The sequence below is a fragment of the Salminus brasiliensis genome, chromosome 1 (genome assembly GCF_030463535.1).
Source record: "Salminus brasiliensis chromosome 1, fSalBra1.hap2, whole genome shotgun sequence".
Classification (NCBI taxonomy): Eukaryota; Metazoa; Chordata; class Actinopteri; order Characiformes; family Bryconidae; genus Salminus; species Salminus brasiliensis.
The window spans coordinates 18924984-18944386 of NC_132878.1; the positions used below are offsets into that span (position 1 = coordinate 18924984).

At 40.6% G+C, this 19403-nt stretch overlaps 1 protein-coding gene across 1 annotated transcript; it reads right to left on the reverse strand.

Moving 5' to 3' along the window:
• Positions 1-912: 912 nt before the first annotated feature.
• Positions 913-18663, reverse strand: aif1l (allograft inflammatory factor 1-like). Its single transcript, XM_072674050.1, has 6 exons — positions 18541-18663; positions 18314-18375; positions 14084-14150; positions 10931-10972; positions 9120-9282; positions 913-2969 (listed from the first exon to the last, which is right to left on the reverse strand). The coding sequence occupies exons 1-6, from the start codon at positions 18557-18559 to the stop codon at positions 2882-2884; spliced, it is 441 nt and encodes a 146-aa protein (XP_072530151.1). The 5' UTR covers positions 18560-18663; the 3' UTR covers positions 913-2881.
• Between the last annotated feature and the right edge of the window lie 740 nt (positions 18664-19403).

Below are 19403 nucleotides of genomic sequence, written 5' to 3' on the forward strand. Positions count from 1 at the left end.
AAGGGTCATAGATTTGTAAACACTTTTTGTATCCAGTAAATTGTCTTACAGTTCCTGTTTGGATCTTCACCCAGTTATCATTGCAAAGAGAATTATAAGTCTATATTAATTGTTATGCTGCTGTAGAATCATCCTTTTTTTGTATTTATATAAACAGATGTGATGTTTGCTTCCAATATTTGCTGGTATTTAACCGAGTCAATGCTTCCCACATTATCGATCCACCCACTTGCTTAACAGTTTGATTCTTATGAAATTCTGTATTCTTTTCTCTCCACACATTCAGTGCTTTTGCTCATTGCGACAGAAATGTTTGCACTAAAGGTCTTGCGGTCAAGTAAGATAGTCCTTTTTTTAGCAATCCTCCAAAGTTTTCTCAGATCTTCAAGATCTCAACTTCACATGCATTGTTCCTGTTAACTGTCTTTTCTGAATGATATTATCAGAAATGATGATATTATGATATTAGGAAACTATGACCTGGAAATGCTTTTCCATCTACTTTTAGCCTTGATCTGCTTTGTGGGCATCAATTATTTTCCACTTTCAGAGTGCTAGGCAGCTGCTTAGAGGAACCCATGGCTGCTCATTAATGGCACAAAGTTTAAATAACCAAATAAAATTTTCTCCAACATCAAATCTTTCACATAAAAACTTCCTATATAACACTTACAACTTCTATTCCATGTGAATGACATTTCTGCCAGTTTTCTGTAAAGCTTGCTTAAACTCAACATTTGCCTTAATAGGATGGATTCACGGGTGAAGCGAAAAACAGGTCAATAAAAATAATAAAGTATCATGCACGCACACAAATGATTCAATGACTTCAACAAACAGGTTTCTGTGTAACTAAGGTTTTTTTTTTACTTCCTTTGGTGTTTGCAAAAAAAAAAAAAAAAAAAAAAAAAAAAAAAAAAAGTGTTACACAAGTGATCTATAATTTAAAAACAAAGCCTGCATTATGCTGAAACAAACTCCTACTCCTAAAAATAATTAAACAATGCATTAAAAATAAAACCCTAATACAGTGCAGTTGCTATTCCATAGTTCATGTTCATGTGATTCTGAAAGGAAAATAAGCATGAAAAAAAAAAAAAAAGAAATAATCAACAGTAAAACACATTAGGCACATGAGATTTTCTACACAAATGAAGCCCAGAATAAAACTCTTGGAAAAATATTGTTTGAAATATGAGAAGCTTGAAGTTGCTGATCAAAGGCTTCACTGCGAAATCTAAACCCTTTTCGTTTCAGTGATCTAGCTGTACAAAGCAGTGCTGTGGCAGTGAAACCGCCTAGCCTACCCTAAACATGGTAAACTGTCCTGTAGTTCTGTAATAGGAATGAATACAAACTGACTGCTATAGAATGAGATGGATGTGAAATCGCCGATGTGGAGAATGGGGGTGGGGTGGGGTGGGGGGGTTGGAGTCAAAAGCACTAGGGAACATTAAAATCCATGAGTTGAGCAAAAGCTGCATTTGGGGGAGGGGGGCAATAAGGACACTGCAGCATTCAAGAAATTCCCAGAAGGTACCCAAAAGCAACTCTGCACAAACAATTTAGCACTAGTACAATATATTACCCCACACACACACACACACTAATCTTTTGCAAGCAATCTGAACATAACTGGCATGTTCTAATCTGGCTACATCAAAATAAGTGAGGCACTTGGAAAGACTGGTTCAATAGTAATGTACAGTGTGCGGATGCCATGTATGAACACGCCAGTGTCTTGAAACTCGAGTGAGACTGCGCAGACACGTTTTTCCAAGTGTGGCGTCTCACCTATGACTAAAAACCAAAACTAGCTCTATACATGTGAAAACAGAGCATGTTCTCTTGTTGTTTGTGCTTAGCCAACAGTGTACTACACTATAAAAATACTATACAATGTCACATTTTAATTGGGGCAAGTTTACCACAAGCTGGAAAGAAAAGAGGGAATGACTGATGGATAAAAATAATAGTAAAAAATGAACACACACAGTAAGAAAGACAGAGTGTGGGAGGCCTGAGAGGTATTTAGGCTAGAAGGAATGCAAAACAGCTCTACTTGCTCTTGTAGCAAACACAAAAAACAACCCTGTGGAACTTCCTCCCTTGCTTTCTCAATCCCTTTCTGCCTCCGTCAACACAATTGTACATCACAAACCTTCACTCAATGCAACAAAGAAATGCCCATATCAAACAACTCCATCATTACAATATTGTTATACATCATTATCATGGCATCAGGTTTTGAAAACCCATCTCACTGCCCTACTACGAAACAGCCCTGGCCACAGGTTTGACATTACACTAGAACACACCTGACTGTACAGACTGTGACAAAAGGTTAGTGGTAATTCAAGACTATATGCTTCAAGCTAATTAGACTTATCCGGCTAACGCAAAAGCACTCTGAAAGGTTTGGTGGAGGGGAGGGCGAACACCTATCTCAATTCTACAGTAAAATGTTTAACGTCTTCGGACATAAAAACGATCTCATCCCACACGCACTACACATAACACACGTTCAAATGTTACACATCATACCGTTATGTCACACGTGGTAAGAGAGCAGACTCTTATCAAAACACACACTTTTGTTCATTTTATGAAACATTTCAATTAAGGGATGAGCACTCTTCAAAAAGACCTGTTTTCCATATAAATATATACATTTGTTTAGTTATAAAAAGCTACTCTGCAGTTTGACCTCTTCACAGCAAATATAGATATAGCTATCTTTCTCTTCTTCCTCCTCCAACCTCCTCTGAACCGCAGATTTGTTTTTTCCCTGGGTTCAAGCAAAAGATGTCAGGTAAGGCTATGTACACTTAGCCCCTTGATGTGAAATGGGCGGGGATTGCAGTTGCAGAGGCGACCTGCTCTAGGGCAGGCTGGCGATGTCACGTTTGGGTGGCGGACCGTCGGGTTTGCAGGTGGCGCTGTTGGCTTTGTCCTCAAACATCATTACCCTAAAAACAGACCAAAGACAAAAACTGATAAGCCAACAAAATAGTTCAGTGAAAAATCAAATGTACGTTCATTTATGTTTTCCCGCTTGCCACAAGACATAGTTTCAACAAACCTGCGAAGTAGTTCAAGAGCAATTACTTTTAATAATTTATGGAAGCCAGAGGCACCTGGTGTGTGTGTGTGTGTGTGTGTGTGTGTGTGTGTGTGTGTGGGGGGGGGGGGGCGCAAACCTAAGGTAGAAAGTTAGGTTTTATTATCCTGCGGGCTTTATGTATACACATACACATGTGGAGTAATAAAACTGCCTTAACTGGCATTAATATTTTTTTGGAATAATAAACAAAGCCCTTCCAGAACAGTAATATGCATGCAGACATACACAGTCTATAACTACACTTCTCCAAACAGTCACTGGTCTTCACGGCACAACTGCACTGTCCAACTGTGCATGCGTTCAGTGCCACTGGCCTGAAACAACTGCTGGTGTCAAAGTGCAGCTCTGCAATCAGACCCATCTCAAGTAGCGTCATATCCTGAAAGTACCTCTTACAAGGCAGTGAAACTTTTGCTTAGCCATCTTAAAACCTGGACGTTAAACTTATCCTAATAAACAATCAACGCTAACACTGATGTCTGGGCTAAGATATTTCAATCTGGAATAATTTGGGGGAAATTCCACAGATGCTTTATCCTGTACAAATCAGCCAGTCAAATCCCATGAACATTACATAACCAGGCCGCTGCTGAAACTAATCCAGCTTGAATAGGGCATCAGGACAACATACAGGCATCCAAACCATATCAAGTTGTAAAGTAATCTCAAAAGAGACATGTTTGTGGTTTTTGACAATGCATGACACTTATCTATATGATAACTGTAAACAACAACAACTCTTCTCTGAAAGTACTGCGATGACAAGGCAATTTTACACCTGATGACACTGGAGATACAATTCAGACATAGCTCCGTATTTTAGCCCCCCCCCTTTCTGTACACAGCACACACAGAACCCACTCCTTTTTGGCAGGTTTTTCTGGTTGCCCAGGTGTGCCCTATCGGACTGTTGAAACAATGACTAGCTCTGAATGTGTACAATTGATTTAAGCACTGGGATTCTACCAGTGAAGACATTAATATGCATTAAAAAAAAAGAATGAACCAACATAAAGACCAGAGAACTCTGGGGAGAAGGCAAGCCAATTTGAAGCTAAGAAAAGAGGAAAGCATGGAACATCATCATGCAGCAGGACAATGACCCAAACACACCGCAAACACAACGACTTAATGAGGGTAAAAGCGGCAGCTTGTGCATTTGTCAAGTCAATCCCCAAACCTTAACCCAGCTGAACATGCACTTCATTCCCTGAAGGAGACTGCAGGAAGAAATGCCCCATAGCAAACATATGTAGGACCTTCCTTAAAAGTGTGGAAAAGCATTACAGAAGAACAACAGTTTGGTGATTTTAGTGAGTCATCTTACTGGAATCAAGTGATTTTCTGAAGTCTTCTTTCTCTTTTTTTTTTTTTTATCAAGGTTGCATTAAAATCTAATTGTGGAAAGAAATGTGGGATGGAATGAGGCCAAAGGCAGTTGTGTGGTTTCATTAGAATTTCAGGTGTAGCATTCTTCCCCAGCTAAATATACAGTGCCAAGGTTTTGTATTTCATTGCTTCTTGCACAGTAGCTATGCACATTGAACCTACAGGTGACTAAGAACTAGGCCTGTCACAATGCGTTTTTTGTAAAGACGATATATTGTCAGATAAATATTGCGATAAAATCAATGACCAGTGTCATTTTATGATCATTTTATGTCACTGATATAATGGCCCCACATAAGGCTTTCCATTTGGATTTAGTCTTCCAAACTTTCTGTCTGAAATTACACTGTCTATGGGAACACTACCCACTAGCCTTAAGTACCATGTCTTTGCCTGCTGCAGATGAGAAAACAGAACTAAAATATTGGTGACATACATTCGTATGTAACCAAAACCCATAAGTAAACACAATAGGCAATACTGAGGTGAGCACAAATTACTCAGATCATGTTCATATGTTGTACAGCAAGTCAATAATTATTGTGACAGGCCTACTGAGAACATAAAAGGAAGTGTTAAAGCATGATTTGCAAGGTCCATGTTGCAACACTGACCTGAACCACAAAGGCAAATTTAGCTGCAGCACCCAGCAGATGTGACAGGGACATACAAAGTGAGCGAGTGAGATCCAGACACACTGACTAAGCACAAGTGACAGGTCAGTGAAAAGAGTATAAAAACAATGCTGACCAACAATGAGTGAAGGAGATTTTAAGGAAGAGATTTCATACAGACGAAAAAAAAAAAAAAAAAAAAAAAAAAAAGTGTTACAGGGACTGAGAGGACAGCCAGTATGAGAGTATGAAGCAGTCCTGACAGGTCTATTCAGAGACAGCGTCTTTCTTTTCCTGGTTAGCCTCTGCAAATCTCTTATAAGCTCTTAACAAGCCCTGAGCCTGCATGGGACCAATAGCTACCAGCATATTCACAACACTCAGTTCATGGTGTCCTGTAGGATTTGTCCTATGCCCACTACAAAAAAACAAAACATGCTAACAATAGTAAAGGTGGTGTGTTTTGGAGTGGAATGCAAGTAGGAGGTAACATGGTAAAAACATACTTTGAGCCATTTTCAGGATAGGCTTCACAACATTTTGTTGGCACTGGTATTTAGTTGGCATATTTATTTATTTATTTTAATGAAGTGTAAGGGACTAAGCTCACCATAGCTACCAAAGTACTATTCCTGTTTTCCTTTGGAAAATCTTCAATGGATTTCCACATTTGCAACCTACTTGACTTGTGCCGAATGTTGCAGATCTACTTTCACTATGCCACACATACATGACTAAACACCTACATGAGCATCTCCACTTACGCACAGCAAACTGTTTTCCCGCAGGATTTCATGGATGTTCTAAATATATGAACTAGGATTTTCTTTTGGTATCATAAAAAGGAGTCCGAATCTTTACTGACGAGAGCACAGAGTCAGTAAAAATCTCAGGCAGGAGACTTAAAACCACTGAGATACACTGGAAATAATACTCTGGGGAAAACAAATCCCATCCAAATGAAAAGCGGCTTTGCAGTCTATTGTAAAGAATACACTGTTTTGTTAGCTTCTGATAACGCTCATTTGTGCTGCTGGCTTGTGAATAATGTCTGATAATGGGGCCGGTGCTGTGCTGTGAGTAAAAAAAAAAAAAAAAAAAAAAAAGAAAAAAAAAGAAAAAGAAAAAGAAAAAAAAAGAAAAAGAAAAAAAGCTAAAAAAGAAGAACTGGACTGGGCTTAAAATAGCTGATACTCGTTCCATTAAAAGATGCCTGGATCAGTGCCCATCCTGATCCACAGCTAGGCCACTTGTGATGTCCTTTTAAATATTATTTTCATTAAACATGCAGTTGATCTTTAAGTACTCACCAAGTGCCCATGACATGCAAAATATACTTGCCCATCCTTACAGAATACTTATTCCTCACTTATGCCTTCTAACTGCTTTGAGTATATGGGTCACCTCCCTAGAGCTTAGCGTATTGAGGGGCTGGGACTAAAATTAAAGCTATAATCAGGGCTCAGTTTTGAAGGAAATGGTTATGGTCGGGTCGCCAACATTTTTTAATAGCTGTGACAAGTTTAGAATTGCTGGCATTAATGCCATTTAAATGCGAAAATGACTGCCGGCAGTGCCACTTCTCCTGCACTTAAGAGGAGCTTTGGTGTCAGTGTCCCCATATAGCTGAAAAGTCTTTCTTGCTTGCCCTCCAGCACTGCAGGGCTACTTAGAGCTGTCCTAAATTACCTCTTTGGCCCAATTCACTATGCTTACAGGAACGACTCCTCTGGGTGATCTGACACACTATCTGGCCCTGATGTGGGACTGGGGGACTGGTTTTGATCTTACTAAACCATTCAGGTGGAAATCATGCAATATTGTGTGTGCAGCATTTTGTTAACTGAACTTATTCACCCTTGCATCTGTAATTCCAGAGAGACAGAGAGTCAACAGCACAGCATGAATGGGCAGTCTTTATCTTATTGGCTTACACTTAAAAGGATAGATTGCTCAGAGTGTTAACCTACAGAAGGTTAACACTCTGAAGAAGAAAGCAGTTAGTAGTTACAGATTAGAAAGAGCCTTTGCTCCGTTATCCTCACTTTTACCTGAAACAGAACTAATTCTTTTAAGACTAAAAGACTTTACAAGTGATGTGTGAAAATGCTCAAGTCTCATTTTTATACTCTGCTTTCACTTTATAGGAACAGTCTGACCAGAAACTAAATAATGTTCTTCACTCAAGCTTAGTGGTCTGGATAACTCATGGGATCACAAATTCTGACCATCCTTTCTAGAAAGCTGCACAATCCAGCTTCTGTAAATCTTTATTAACAGTAACGGCTACAGTAAATGCAGCTTCTATTTGTAAAATGTATAGAATAGCTATAACAGAATAAGTCGTCATTTAAAATGCTTTTTGACCTCATATTACCCTCAACATAGCTTTTGAGCAACCTTAAACAACCCTACCTTTCGTCAAGTCAAGCAAAAATTGCACGCTTTGCATATTTCAAGTCAGTCAGTGTCTAAGAACGCACTAACAAATAGCATGAACTTCAAAAGCCTCTTATTAGCAACAGTCAGCAGTGTTACAATATGAACTTTGGCACAAGTTCACCATTTCGTTGACATCAACACTTGGGAGCTAAAGCTTCTATTCTCCATATCCCTTGGGAAAGAAAGACAGAAGAATTGAGGGGTGGTGGGGTGTTGAGGAAAGCTGTGCCAAACTGGAAGGCATCCAGAGTAGCATACATAAGTTAGAAGACTGCAGGGTGTGTGTGTGGTGTTGAAAGTCTTCATAAAAATAAAATCTATTATATTCCATAAACTTGTTTTTCTGTGCCTTTTTAAAAAAAAAAAGTAAACACCTACACATTTGTGAAGATGCAGATAAGGCTGTATTTTACACTCTGGAAAGCAGTGTGGGCTATAACCACTGTACTGCCATTTTAGGGCAAGACCAACCTTGAAGACACCCTTTTAATGAATTTCAGCATTCGGTTCACACCAGTGATCATTTTAACTGTTATTTTAGACAAACACACTCCCATCACAGAACCAGAAATTCATGCAAAAGAAGAGCTCTCCACTGAGTAACCCCACCACCTAACAAACTGAACAACGAAAAAAGGAAATTGAGGGCAAAAGTGGAGCGGAAATGCTGCCTTTCATCAGATGATTAGTGTGTTGCGGATTATGAAGGGATTTACTGGAAAGGGAAAGGTCTGGCCATCTTAGCTTTCGAGAGCCAACACACTGAACATACATTTAAAGTCTGAAACTTAGGATTGTAAACACATCAAGTGTTAATGCCAGACAAGCTGCCTGGTGTCACTGTATTAGCATTGTGGAATAGGATCTTGAACGAGCCTCTCTCTACATATTGCCGCAAGCCCTGCGATAAGGAATGAATATATATATATATATATAAATGTAAAGGGCCATCATCTACCCAACATATCTGTGTGCTTTTTGTATTAAATGTGACCATTTCAATCTTTGTTAATTCCCTGTTTTTTTTTGTCATTGTACATTTAAGACTGGTCCATGTAAATGAGCTTGTTCTGATTGGCTGACCTGTATTTTGCCTCACTAAAAAAAACAAAACAAAACAAACAAAAAAATGTGTCTGTGCTTTTAACATGGGCTGTTCACTGCACTGGTTAATCAATAATGTAACACTGCTACTGTCATAATCAACATATTGCGCACAAAATGAAAACAACACTGGAATAATGCCACTGGGAGAAATTTAGCAGTTCAATAGTGATGCTGGGAGAATTATGACTGATTTTTAGGTCCTGCAGAAATGTCATGTGATATGTGATGATAACATCGCCTATCACAGCATATCCTACCCATAACAGAGATAATGGCAGAGATGTGCTGCTGTGCTGGTGCTGCAGCGGATTTGCTGGCACGATTAAACACACAGACATGCTAAAAATAGCCCCACTGAGCAGATCCTGACAGTATTAAAAATGGCTCTGCAACATGTTTAAAGAGGGACCACACACAATCACACACAGGACACACAAACTTACAGTTTGAGCACAGCCGAGCGCTTGCCAAGCATCATCTTCACAAAGTCTCTGTAGTTGATTGTGTCACTGCTGCCCCCGGTCACCTCTGAAATCATCTTTTTCATTTCCAGATGAGTTTTGGGCACTCCCAACTTCTCCATCATTCTCTTCAGACCCATCATATCTGTACCACACAGACACAAAGTGCAGTTATACACATACCCCATTTCCCACTTCCTTCCAACAGAAGGAAGAATATAGACAGAAGTGGAAATCTTTTGGGCCCTTTTGTAATTACAGTGATATCACCTGATTAGAGTTACAAAAATGTAATACATTCGAATACCTCAACTTTCAATTCTTAATGTAAATATGCTATATGCATTTAAGCAGTAAAAATGTGCCAATATAAATAAAAATAAGCCAGTTACCCAGTTTTCTAGAATAACAATTTCCAAAAATAAATTTTAAATTAAGCCTAGTCTTGTACCACACTGAGTGTACCATTTGATACATTTTGTGATACTACACTTGGCATTAGTATCAAAATCAAAACTGTGCCATCATGACCAATCTACACTCCGTACTGATCTATGATCTATACATCAGTCTCATAATCAAACGAAGCATTTCTGGGTTCGTATTAAACTGAAATACCTTAAAACCTCAATTTTGAAAAACTAAGGAAATAAAACATTAGGTTTTAGTTTTATGTTTTGTAAAGGAGTCAATCATTTATACAGAACTATTCAGATCTCACTGTGCTTTAACATCTGCCTTAACATGTGCCTTTTACCTAAAATGGTCTTGATCTGATGGCAACTAAGAAAACCGGAACATGCTTGCCCTAAATTAGTAGAAGAGGCCACAAGTGAAAGTTCTGGGACTTCTCCCTAGATTAGACATTCTAAACTAATGGACAGTGCCTTTTCTTTGAAGTGAAATGACAGTGACTGTAGAATTCACACATCAAGTATCTGGACAGGTGGCTTTTGCAGCTGTTCTCTTTAAGGCAGGTGGAGGGTACAAGTGTTCTCACAGAGCATACATAAGACTGCCAGTCTTAACCATGCCAGTGGAGGTTAAAACAGACCTTTTTGAGGCAGGGGAGAGGGGAGAAAAAAAAGAAAAAAGAAGGGCACATAGTAGAAGCCACAATCAAATGTTTGGTTGTTAAGAAAATAACAAGATCATGAGAGCTGTGATGTATCCGTTTTGAGGAAAATGCCAGTTAAACACTATTTGCTTTTATCTAGCTGTAGATTTGCAGATATAGTTATAGGGTATCATTTACTGAGCTATAACAAACATCTCAGAGGAAAACTCTGAAGGCGACAATAAGGCAAAAGTCCTGATCATTATCTGACTTACATAATGTGCAGATAACAGTTTGCTGGAAGTGGTTAAACAGGAACTGCAGAGAATAACCAATAAAGGCTCCCAAGACCTTATTAAACAGTGTTAACTCCCTTCCTAAGGGAGTAATCTCTTTCACTAATTAACAAGCTCATGAGGTGTTCTGCAGTAGGAAAAAGCAATAAACACCTAAGAAGTACTCAAGGACATGGACTGGGGAGCATATAATACAGACTACACTACAATTATACACTCTTACCCTATTATGTTTCCCCAGCTTGTGCACACACTCAGGTTTCATGTCCGTCCTTTACAGTATCACATTCACAATGAACACAAAGTCAAGAGGCTAATACAGTCTTAATCACACATGTCTACACACACACACACACACACACACACACACACACACACACACACACACACACACAGACACACACAGACACACACAGACACAGACACAGACACACGCTTACCAATCTCTCCCTGGTCGTTCAGGTCGAATTCTGCATATTTGTCTAAAAAGAAAAATTATACATTAATATGCATCAATATAATGTTTTAGTAATATTGAAGAAGTACTTGCACACTTCAGTTCTAATTATACACACTTTCAGAAACATGCACCCACAACCACACCAAAGACGCAGCTGCTAGGAACAGGTGAATGTGGCAGGAAAGTGGTCATTAGTGAGACAGCTGACTTTTAGACTGCAAAAGCAGGTCACAGTAGGGGATGAGGTCAGCCTGGTTTCAACTGCAGTGCAAGAGACACTACTATTGTATTATGCATCTGTGCAGGCTCCACTGTTTAACCGAGTGGAGGACTGACTTTTTCTGACCATTTCCGTCTCTGTGGTTTTACTATCCCCATACTAAGGCCTCGCAATACAGGGTTTGCCAATAGTAATCATATTAGACTGTGTAATACAGACATTGCAGATGGCTGCAATATGCAAATGTGCTTCGAACTAAACACTAAATGTTTTAAAAAGTGTTGCGTAGGGGTGTAACAATAGCTTAGTAGTATAGGAAGAACATATTCAACATGGTCATTATCATTATCTCTGTACGTATGTGTTTTGAGGCTTTTAGAAACCTCACCTTGTGTCATGTGTCAAAGCAAAAGAGATGCTGTTACCACTAATACTAGTAGGATATAAATAACAGGTTGTAGTGGTAGTATACACTTATATTTTATTAACAGACTTGTGAATGTCCATTTTACCATTTGATGCCGCTTAGCATTTTCTCTAAAGAAATGTCCTGATTTACCTGAAGCGCAAAAGCCAAGATTTAACTCGTGTTTCATCCCCACCGAAGACCAGGAATTGTTTAGTCTAATTTTGAAGCCAAATGCTGTGCTCTGAGGATGTCCTAACTTGTACAACTTTGTACACCTACAGAAAGTTTTTTTTTGTACAGCCATGATCCATGTCTGCAGCACCCAAACTCAACCAACGCAAGAGTCAGATCTCTAGAAAATCTGAACATCGCATCTGTTCGGCACAATAAATGGTGTTTATGTAAGGCATCAGTTCATCCAGCATGTAAACATTCAAATTACATCCATGTGTGGGAACATGAGTGTATTTCATGCTATGGTTTGCATGAAATAAAACAACAAAATAAACAAACAACAGGTTTAGACTTTAGTAATGAATTAGCTTTTGCTTTCATTAAGGGAAGGGACAGCACCAACTTTTTTGGGTCTTTGAATGAAGACATATTAACCATTTTTGGGTTCATAAAGTGTGAAGAAGCTACGTTTTTTTAGTTGATGAAGGTTATTTACCAGTTAACCAGAAAATTTAATGAAATGCTACCGGTTAGAACCAAACCCGGTCATTACTGATAAAAGCTATTGTAGCCCCCCTGAGAAACTGAGAAATCACTGTACTGTATATCGCATTGAAATCTTTTTGAAAACCATTGCTCTCCTAGTGCTCTAAGCATCCTGACCCGATTCTGGACAACTTTTCTGACCAACTTGATGAAACAAGGAGCATTCACACAATATCCAACAAACTAATTTTAAATTGTGGCACACTAACGATTCACTAATGTCCCTTTCCTAAATAACAAATTGTAAGTCACATCAATATCAATACATAGTATGGACGTCTTCCATATCTTGCAGCCTGAGCCCATATTTGCCCTCTCTTTGTTTATCCTCCGGCCTCATTCTGTTTGTTTCTGTCTCACAAAGAGGACTCTGTTGGAGCGGCCCGTGAGCGGTTCTTGTAACAGTGTCTTCGTGAGAGAAGGGTCATGGGTAGGAGAGGGTTATAATGGCCCCCCTGTTGATGCCCGCCCCTCAAACTCATGACTATTCACAACAAAGCTGTGCACGAGATTGAGAGGAAGAGAGACAGGCTGCCAGCCACTGCGGATCAATTTCAGACTGGGCTTTGAGGCCCAAAGAACATGTGGGAAAGCAAAACAAAACAAGAGCCGGTGACTACTAACTACTACCTTTCGTCTATCCAATTCTGTTGATCATTGAGGCAAAATCACTGTTGCTTTGTTAAAATGTTTCTCACAAATGCCATGTCATTTAGTTTTTGTACAACCTCAAACATTTTAAAGCACTTCTGATCAATCTAAAACTTAATGGCAGACATCATTCAATAGCAGGCATTCAAAATACATAAATTAAGTACTATTATTGGCCACACTATGTGTATTCAATATAGCCACAAAAATGGAAAAGGTCTGTCTAATGTAACAGTTTGTACCGTTTTCAAAGCCTGTTGCGTGGCATGATGGAAAACAATGGGCCTCTATCTCCAGCTGCTGTCGTCTGCTTTTCTCAAGGGCATGCTTCCTCATTCCCTCTCTGGTCTGAGGGCTGAGGCACATGCACACACATACATGCAGACTGACATTTGTGGGTCGCACACACACTGCGGTGAGCCTAAGGGCTTGAGCCCGAGTAAGAGTGCAAGAGAGACCACATTACTGAACACTTGACTTGAAAACTAGAAGGGTTCCTGTGTTTTCCTACACACTCTGGATCCAGCTTTGTTCTTCCTTAGCGTTTGTACTCTCTGCCAGAAGAGTTTTGTTCTCTAAAATGTATTTCACTTCTTTCCTCAGATCTAAATAAGCAAATACAACACACATGGATGTGCGCACAAACAAGTCTTGGGCGGATGGTAAACAATTCATGAGAAAAGGAAGGCGGCCCGTGGGTTTAGAGTTCAAGTGTCATGCATGGGAAGTGGGGGGATGAGTAAGAATGCACAGAAATGACTTGGCTTTAGGGTTCTGTGGCTGAAAACAGAGACTATTTTACATTTCAGCTGTTCTCGCGCTCCTTTCTCTCATACGCACACAGATCACTCTCCCCAAAGCCACATTCTCCAGGTCCGTAGTCCTAAAAAAAACAAGGAAGCATTCCTGCAAGACTGCTGCAAGAAAGCTCCTCTACGGACCACTAAATCAGACACCCTCACTCACACACACACACGAAGTAATGCCGCCATAGACTCCTCTTCTATAAACACCATGTCACACATATATGAATATTGTACAAACGCGCCCATTCCACCTCTCCTCTAATGCCATTAGAGGAAGTTTATGCCCTAAGGAGATTCCTGACAAGCTTTTAGCCTCTGTGTACTTACTTTTGAAAGAATCCAGCTTCTCGGCCAGATCTTCCTCGTCCCGGTACTTCTGGTCCTCCATGAACTCCTGCAGAGGCACAGCCAGAAAAACAGAACCAGTAAGGCATAATGGATCAATTTGAGATGGTATATAATGTCATCATCAAGTTGGAAATCAAAAACATCTGTCAACAGCAGCTGTTCCTGAAAGTTTGGCTTGATGGCAGGGATGTACAATTTTGAGAAGGTACCATAGGGCCATACACCCCTAAAAATAAAGATGCTAAAAAAGGTTATTTGGGTGAGGTCATAGAAGACATAAAAACCTTCTTAATTCCTGTTAGTGATTGAAGGTTTTTCTCAAATCTCTATGTGAATATCCACTGATTGGTTGTTTGGATGTTTTATTCTTCACAGTCTCACAAAGGCCAACACTACAAGCCTTCCTGCCTAGACTAACATCAGGTACATTTCGTGCTAGATATGTCATATATCATTATTGAGCAAATATCTACAGCTCAAGATTTACAAAAAGCAAAATCTCATGAAAATACAGAGGATTTTGCTTAGTAAAGCAGAAGGATGTGTTTGTTTCTTTAAAATTAGGCGCTGTCTAAACACATGGTGACAGTATTTGGACGTGAATGCCTGATGGCAAACCATTATTAAAGTTTGATGACACAGCGTCTGGTTTGGAAAGATGGACTAAATTGCTGATGTTAATGTTTGAATCAGTTCAACTCCCAACAGAGCATTAGAAAGCTCTGCTGTTCCGTTCAGTCCTACTCAACTTGGACCACTACTGATGAATCAATAGGAATTTGTCTGTAGTAGCCTGTAAGCAGAGTGGAAAATCAATGAGGGTTAATATGTGTGACTGTGTGTAGCAGATTCTACTACTGGTCTTTGAAACAACCCAAATATTATGCTGACTAGGGATGGGTGGACACAATGATTACGGGATGAAGAGCCTGGAAAGTTTAAGTAAACAACTTGAACATGACTAACACCGATGCAAGCTTTTTTTTTTTAGTCACAACTGGCGGTCACATTTGTGCTGCGTTCGACAAAACTATCCCTATGATATAGATATTTATACAGCTCAAGTAAAAAAAAGCACCTACACAAAACACCTCCAATTAAACCCTGGACAATGACAAGCCAACTTTTAGAGCTCATTATCTGTGTATTGGTTATGTTTCACAAACACACAGTCTTGGCCCACTTACAGATGGTCTCTGCAGCTGGCCTGTCTAACTGGAACCTCTCTAATGGGTTGCTGTGGGTGAAGGAACAACTTCCACCTGGAGTCTGTTTTCCCCATCCCTTCATCTGTGTGTTTTTTGGCTTTGCGCCTTATGTATCACCACAGTTTATAAATAGTCAGGCCCAGTTTTCCCCCTTATCAACATAGTTAACTACAACCTCACCTGACATGGCAAGATAACATCTCTAGTTTATTAGGACTCAATGCATGGACTTTATAGCAGGGGTGGTAAACTCTAGTGAGAAAGCTGCCTAAATAAATAAATAAATAAATATTGTATGTCATCACATCTTGAATTCTTCATCAAGAACACTGACTAATGAAACAGTCCAAGTGGTATCCAGATCATTTAAAGATTTCAAGTTCAACCCCAGGGGCTGTCAAAGCCATTCATAGATGTAGATGTAGTCAAAGAGAGTACAAATGGTGATTTGTAAAAGAGATGACTTTCCAGTTTCTTTTCAGTTCTTTTAGTTTTTCACACTCACAGTTCTCTTTTACAACTTTGTGGCACCTTTATTTTTAAGAATGTGTTGTGATGCTAGGCATTGCATGGGCCTGTCAGCTAATTTAACAGAATTGGCAGTTAGTTCAAGTGTGTTCGGTTTTGTAGATTTAAAACAAGTTCTCATGGCAGATTTGTGGTCATATTTGTTTTTAACATTTATTTATTTATTTATCTATCTATTTACTCAAAAAAGGAAGCCTGATAGCCTACATGTCAGACTAAAACTGTGGTTGTTATTCTGCACATCAGTCAAGTGGTCTTTATCAAAGTATGTGGTAGTTAGTTATATTAAGCAATAAAGGTCACAACACTCCGATAAGCAGATGACTGATCTGTGAGACTAGCCACCCCTGCTCTTAAGTAAGCGAAGTGAAGCGTAAGTGAAACTAGAATAAGCAGAGTCAAAATTAAGACGATAAATAGCAGAAATGAAAATGAAAGTAGTGACAGCAGATTTAAGAGAATCAACAGAACAGCTAAATATTTCCACATGCTTTTAGTACACTTGCTTTAAACACCACAAATAATGTCTTGCTGGGTTGTCAACGAGATGTAAACGTACACTCTTGGTCCAAAAGTTGACAAACCCCTACTCAACTTTTCTTCTGAATTTCCCCCTCCACCCCTATCTTCTGCAGTAGCTGATAGCAATCATCCAGGTAGTGAGCAAATCAGTCAGGCACTGATGGATAATTAGTTATGGGCTACAAACACCACTCCAACTCATCCCAAAGGTATTGGGTATTGGATAATGCTCCACAGGGGAGGACTTTACAACCCTCTAGCTAAAAACTGGCATTGACCATGGTGACCTTAGGCCCAGAGCCTCCTGTTCTATTGGCATTTGTGGAGACTGTCCAAGCTGTGCATGTAAAACAATATGCGACTCAGCAATTGGTGCACCCGGAGAAGCTGAATTCACAAATTTTAAGCCTGCCTGGACACTTTCGGACATTCAATGCGGCTACACTGACCTCATTTTCTTGTTGTGAAAGGCTCAACAATATAGACTAGATGAACAGAGGTATTGGGAAACCTGCTTCTTTTTTGTTTCTTCTGAAATCAATAGACCTAATCCTCCTTGTTCTGGAGTAACTAGCTCTACTGTCTAGTGAAGGCATTCTACTAGATTTCAGAGCATTGCTGCAAAGATCTGATTGCATTCAGCAAACAAGGGTGGACACAAGGTCAGGATGCTGGATGATGACCACCTTAACTCATCCCAATAGTACTGGATGAAGCTCCATCATTACAGAGAACACAGCTCCACAGCTCAATGCTGGGGGGCTTTATACACCTCTAGCCCACATCTGGCATTGACATGGTGCCTATTCTATTGGCAATTCTTCTCCAACATGACTAAACAAGCTGTGTGTGTGTGTGTCTGTGTCAGCAATGGGGCGAGCTGCTATGCTGACTTCCCCATTCTTAAAAAGGGGTGTCCACAAAGATGTATATAGCTATACAGCATACAACGAGAGACACAATGGAGATGTTGGCTTCTTCTTTGAATTTCCTCCATCACCTTAAATGGTGCACCATCATTTAAGGTAGAAAGGGGAAGTAGAAAAAGAAGCCAACTTCATCTTCATCTTCATCCAGAACATGCCGCGTTGACAGGGTGCCAGGCTGAGGCAGTGGAGAAAGGGAAAGGCAGAAAGGCAGTCAGACGGTGGGGTGGAGAGACTCCCCGACACAATGGGGCTCTTCATTGGGCCCAGCAGCCACCTGTTTCCCGTCTGAACGGGAGAAGAAAGGGCGCCTCTTTATCGCCTCCAGAGCGACCTGGTTTCAAACGGTAGCTTTAAATAGAAGCTAAAAGCTAAGGGCTTCAGATAGGGGGGCACTTTTGTCAATTCTCGCTGCAAAAAGGGCAAATGGGAGCCGCACCCTCCGACAGTCCTGCCCCTGAAATAACTGCACGTTTTCAGGTTGCCCCCTCTCCAACACGCACATTGAGCTTTATGGGGTGGAAGACAGGTGTGGACGGAGCCGGGAAGAGCCTAAACATCTACTAGACGAGCAGGACTGAAACAAACGGTGGCTGGACTGAAACAAACGGGACCAACTCACAGATTAGCTGGCTAGCTAGTCCCTTCTGTGTGTTCAGTCCTATATGTATAACGACCGGCGGGCTAATACGGTAGAGCTAGCCGCTGATTTGACTGATTCTCTCTCTCTCTCTCTCACAGACACACAATACACGTTCAGTTGAACCTAAACTACACCCATGTTTTACGAAAAAAGCCCAAACAGCTACAAATGTGGACATTTGCTTAGCTAAACAATCATTTGAGGAGTATTTTATTGAGCAGCAAGCCATAACTAGCTTTGTCTGACTGATAAAGGTCACGGCCAAGCTAGCCGACGTTAGCCTAACGGTTCCTTTGAGTGAGGGGGGGGGGGGGGGGGGGGCGCCTCAGAAAAGCATCCCACAATATTAACGCCAACATTAACGAAGTTTCACTTCACTTACCTTGTTTACTTCTTCGAGTTTATCTCTCTGCTGTGCTTTCAGCAACCCAAACGCCTTCCCTCCTGCAAAAAGGGACATTTTGGACCCCGTTAGAGCGGGTTTATCTCTAATGCACTTGCCGGTGCCACCGCGCGGCATTCCTGAAGAAGCAGGGCGACTGTTCGCTCGAACACAGCACAAACACGGCGGTTCACCACATTTATAGCACTACATCTCTAAATGCCTACCTTGTACATTTGACGGCATGTTGCAAACAGTAGGTTCGCGTTAGAGGATGGACAAACCGTGGCGCTGCTCTCTCTGCGAGTGTGTGTGAGGTTGTGGCGAGTCTGAGAAGAGCTGCGTTGTCCGCCTACTAGACGAATCGTTCTTGTGAACCGGTTCAATGAATCACCAGAACCGATTCGCAAGTCACTATTTTCGTACATTCAGTATTCAGGCTCAAAAATAACTAGCTAATATAAACATTTCCCAAGTTTTTGCATTCCAATATCTTTACATTCAGTCGACATTTTACTATGAATGAACTTTTACTATGAACCATTTGAATTGAAACCTGTTAGTTCTTCTGTACAGAATACAGATGCCATTTTGGAGGTACTAGCTAGTTTTTACGTGATGTTACAGCACTCTTGACTCCGTCATTGCGAATAAGTGCATTGTCACTGATCGCGGACATCAGATTTGCTAGCTGGACGAGTGTCGTTAGAGTGAAGTAGCTAGCTAGCTAAGTTTGGCTTGTGGATCCAATGCCGTTCGATTCACTAAGACACGTCGATTCAAAGAATCGGTTCGGTGAACTGATCCGAAACTCCCATTACTATAGGAATACAGGCGTGAGAGCCGCAGTTGATGCGCTGCCGGTTTGTCAGGAATGCAGCTCTACCCGCCACCGCGTGGCCAAAAGTGGAATGACAGCCCACCTTCCCTCAAGCGTTGGTTCCCCCCACCCGTTTTCCGACAAATCTCTTCTCCTCACACCGGGGTTGGCTCTGAAGGCATACTAGTGTGTAGGCCGCCTGTGGGCGCAGAACGCGGGATACAAGCAGCCAATCCTAGCGCGGGGAGGCGGGATTTGACTGAATACAGG

Coding starts and splice junctions, on each gene's coding strand:
- aif1l (XM_072674050.1), bottom strand. Junction 10,973..14,083: donor GAAGCTGGATTCTTTCAAAA/GTAAGTACACAG, acceptor TTTTCTTTTTAG/ACAAATATGCAGAATTCGAC. Junction 9,283..10,930: donor GAACGACCAGGGAGAGATTG/GTAAGCGTGTGT, acceptor TGTGTGGTACAG/ATATGATGGGTCTGAAGAGA.